Raw genomic sequence first — 4,562 nt, 5'->3', positions numbered from 1 at the left:
AATGTCCGCTCTATGAGAGAGATTATGATAGAGAGGTGGCAATCTTCTTTAACGGCATCTCTCCTGAAACAAGATAAGTGCCTAATAGTGCAGCGAGAGGTTATATTCGGCAGAGTACATCTGAGCAAGCTCTTGACTTGATAAAGAAATTGGCCAGAAACGAGAATGAGAGCTTGCCGGTTCAAGCAAGAAGATGAGTGATAAAGTTGGAGAGCAATGATGCTATGCTTGCTAAACAAAAGTTGTTGTCTAAGAAGTTTGATAGCTTCAATGAAAAGTTTGAGAAATTGCAAGTGTCTAAGGTTCAATCAACTTCTGTGGTTTGTGAGTATTGTAGAGAAGCTCACGAGTCTAATGAGTGCCCTACTCTAATGGGTGATAATCCACTGCAGGTGCAAGTGAATGGGGTTTGGTATGAACAGAAGCCCCAACAAAATTTTTCAAGAAATCAGAATTTTGCTTCTGAGAGTAATTTTCATAGGAGAGGTCAAGGAGGTGGTCTTGACTATGGTTCCAACAATTATTTGCAACCTCCTCCTCTTCCACAAAAAGACTCTTCTGAGCTGGAGAAAGCTTTGATACAGCTTTCTAAGACAATGAATGACCACATTCTGACAAAAAATTCTTTTATCAATGAGGCTAGAGCACACAACAAGAATCGGGATGCTTCTATCAAGAACCTGGAGGTTCAAATTGGTCAATTATTCAAGCAAATTTCTGAGAGACTTCCAGGAACATTTCCTAGTGACACTATTGCGAATCCCAAGGAGTATTACAAGGCTATAATGACCAGAAGTGGTAAAGTTCTTCCATCTCCTGAGGTGGAGGAGAAGCTTGATGAGGCAGGTGAGCCTGAAAAAGAAATTGAAAAACCTGCTGAAGTGGTGAAGCCAATTGAAAAAGAAAAAGAAAAGGAGAAAGAACAGAATGTGATTGTTAAGAAGAAGCATGAGATGAGTTCTGGTTATGTGAGAGCTATGGCACCTTATCCTGAAAGATTCAAGCAAGATGCTCAGGAGCAGCAATATGCCAGGTTTCTTGATATTTTCAAAAAGTTGCACATTAATATTCCCTTTGCTGAGGCTTTGGCTAATATGCCAAATTATGCCAAGTTTATGAAAGACCTCTTATCAAGGAAACACAAGTTGCAAGAATGTCAGACTGTGACACTCACTGAGGAGTGTAGTGAAATAATACAGAAGAAGTTTCCTCCTAAGCGTCATGATCCAGGGAGCTTCAATATTCCAATTGCTATTGGTAACATTAATGTTGGCAAAGCTTTGTGTGATCTTGGGGCGAGTGTGAATTTGATGCACTTGTCTGTGTGTAAATCTTTGGGGATATCTGAGCTCAAGCCTACTATGGTTTTCTTGCAACTTGCTGACAAATCTTTGAGGAAACCCACTGGTATAATTGAAGATGTACTTGTGAAAGTGGACAAGTTCATTTTTCCAGCAGATTTTGTGGTGTTGGACAGGGAAGAGGGAACTGAAATGCCTCTTTTGTTGGGAAGACCTTTCTTGGCTACTGCTCGGGCTATGATTGATGTTGAACAAGGGAAGCTCGAGTTAAGGATGAATGATGAGACCATCACCCTCAATGTCTTTGATTCTATGAGACAATCTTCTGACAAAGGTGATTGTTTCAGAATTGATGTTTTAGAAGAAGTGGTGAAAGAAGAGAAATCTTCTAGTCAGGAGCTTGATGAAGAACTTAAGGTACGTGATATTGTTCTTTTTGAGGAAGAAAAGAGTGTTGTGTTTGAGGTTCTTGAGAAGAAAGATTCTGACAAAGAAGGTGGTGCCCCAAAAGTAGAGTTAAAGGAGCTGCCTAAAACTCTTAAATACATCTTATTGGGTGATGAGGAGACTTAACCTGTCATCATTAATAAGGGGTTGTCTTCTGAGAAGGAAAGGAGGTGGATAGAAGTGTTGAAGTAACATAAGACTGCAATAGGGTGGTCCATTTCTGATTTGAAGGGTATAAATCCCTCTTTTTGTACTCACAAAATTCTCATGGAGGATGATGTCAAACCTGTGAGGCAACCTCAAAGGAGCCTTGATCCAACAATGAAGGAGGTGGTGAGAGGTGGTGAAACTTCTTGATGCTGGTATGATTTACCTGATTTCAGATACTACTTGTGTGAGTCCAGTGCAAACTGTTCCGAAGAAAGGAGGCATCACCATGGTCCACAATGAAAAAAATGAAGTAATTCTGACCACAACTATTACTGGTTGGAGGATGTGTGTGGATTACCGAAGGTTAAATGCCGCCACAAGGAAGGACTATTTTCCATTTCCTTTTGTTGACCAAATGTTAGAAAGATTGGTTGGGCATACTTATTACTGTTTCTTGGATGGATATTCTGGGTACAATCAAATCTCAGTGGAACCAGAGGACCGGGAGAAAACAGCCTTCACTTGCCCGTTTGGAGTATTTGCATATAGACGGATGCCGTTTGGTCTATGCAACGCACCTGCTACGTTTCAGAGGTGCATGCTCTCCATATTTTTTGACATGGTGGAGAAAATATCTTGAGGTATTTATGGATGAATTTTCCGTTTTTGGCTCTTGTTTTGATATATGTTTGCATAATTTAACTAGTGTTTTAAAAAGATGCGAAGAGACTAATCTTGTACTTAACTGGGAGAAATGTCATTTCATGGTACAAGAGGGGATTGTGTTAGGCCATAAAATATCTGGGAATGAGATTGAGGTTGATGAAGCAAAACTAATGTTGATTGAAAAACTTCCTCATCCTGTTAATGTGACTAGTGTTAGAAGTTTTTTAGGACATGCTGGATTTTATAGAAGATTTATAAAAGACTTTTCTAAGATAGCTAAACCATTGAGCCAACTCTTAGTAAAGGATTCTGAATTTAACTTTGATGATGCATGTCTGAAAGCTTTTAATTTGTTGAAAGAAAAGCTTACTACAGCTCCTATTCTTGTAGCTCCTGATTAGAGTTTACCTTTTTGAACTTATGTGTTATGCTAGTGCTTATGCCATTGATGCAGTCCTTGGCCAACGTAAGGATAAATTGTTACATGTCATATACTATGCTAGCAAGATTTTAAATGGGGCACAAGTAAATTATGCCACAACCGAAAAAGAAATGCTAGCAGTAGTGTATGCACTTAACAAATTTCGGTCTTATTTATTGGGTTCCAAGGTAATTGTTTTTACTGACCATTCTGTTATCAAGTATTTGATGACTAAGCAGGATGCCAAGCCTCGTTTGCTAAGGTGGATGCTTTTGTTTCAAGAATTCGACTTGGAAATTAGAGATAAGTCTGGTGTAGAAAACAAGGTGGCAGATCATTTGTCAAGAATTCAGGAAAAGGAAATGCAAGATGGTCCAGAAAAAGAAATAAATGACACCTTCCTTGATGAGAGAGTGATGGCTATTTTTGTGCCTCCTCTGTTTGCGGATATTGCCAACTACAAGGTGATAAAAGAGTTGCCTCCTAACCTTACTCGGCAACAACAGAAAAAGCTTTTGCGGGATGCAAGAAGATTTCACTGGGATGATCCTTACTTGTATTTCCAATGTGCTGATGGAATCATACGGAGGTGTGTGCCAGAGTTTGAAGTGCATGAGATCCTGTGGCATTGCCATGCATCAGACTACGGAGGACACTTTGGAGGTAATAAAACTGCTCAAAAAGTTTTACATAGTGGTTACTATCGGCCTACATTATTTAAAGATGATAGGGATTATGTTGAGAGGTGTGACAAGTGTCAAAGAGCTGGAAATATTTTCCACAAGGATGAAATGCCTCTGAATAGCATATTGGAGGTAGAACTTTTCGATATGTGGGGAATAGATTTTATGAGGCCATTTCCCTTATCTTATTCCAACCAATATATCTTGGTGGCTGTAGATTATGTGTCTAAGTGGGTTGAGGTAGTTGCTCTTCCCACCAATGATGCTAAAGTTGCGGTGAACTTTCTGAGGAAGAACATCTTCACTCGGTTTGGTGTTCCTAGAGCCATTATCAGTGATGAGGGACACACTTTTGCAATAAGCAGTTTGATAGTTTGCTTGTGAATTATGGAGTGAACCATAGGGTGGCTACACCTTACCATCCTCAGACTAGGGGGCAGGTTAAAGTGTCAAATACAGAGTTGAAGATAATTCTTGAGAAGACTGTTGGAAATTCCTTGAAGGATTGGGCAAGAAAGCTTGATGATGCGCTTTGGGCATATAGAACTGCATTCAAGACTCCAATAGGTATGTCTCCTTATCAATTGGTGTATGCGAAGTCTTGTCATTTGCCTGTGGAGTTGGAACATAAGGCTTTATGGGCTACCAAATTCTTGAATTTTGAACCAACAAAAGCTCTTCAGAAAAGATTGCTGCAACTGAATGAGCTAGATGAGTTTCGATTATCTGCATATGAGAGTGCCCGAGTGTATAAAGAAAAGACCAAGAAGTGGCATGATAAAAAGATCAGTCCAAAGGAATTTCAACCATGCCAACAAGTGTTACTGTACAATTCTTGCCTGAGACTGTTTCTAGGCAAGCTTAAGTCTAGGTGGGCTGGTCCGTTTGTGGTGA

At 39.7% G+C, this 4,562-nt stretch overlaps 1 protein-coding gene across 1 annotated transcript; it reads left to right on the top strand.

Annotated features, from left to right (window-relative positions):
- The first annotated feature begins 224 nt into the window (after positions 1–224).
- Positions 225–1,874, top strand: LOC133283989 (uncharacterized). Its single transcript, XM_061480926.1, has 5 exons — positions 225–412; positions 482–846; positions 904–1,182; positions 1,279–1,441; positions 1,649–1,874. The coding sequence occupies exons 1-5, from the start codon at positions 225–227 to the stop codon at positions 1,872–1,874; spliced, it is 1,221 nt and encodes a 406-aa protein (XP_061336910.1).
- Positions 1,875–4,562: the final 2,688 nt, after the last annotated feature.

The sequence above is a fragment of the Gastrolobium bilobum genome, unplaced genomic scaffold (genome assembly GCF_033153095.1).
Source record: "Gastrolobium bilobum isolate Gb01-03AN ecotype WA unplaced genomic scaffold, APGP_CSIRO_Gbil_v1 utg17396, whole genome shotgun sequence".
NCBI classification, from domain to species: domain Eukaryota; kingdom Viridiplantae; phylum Streptophyta; class Magnoliopsida; order Fabales; family Fabaceae; genus Gastrolobium; species Gastrolobium bilobum.
Note: the sequence above shows the minus strand (reverse complement) of the source record. Positions and strands in the feature narration are given on the sequence as shown.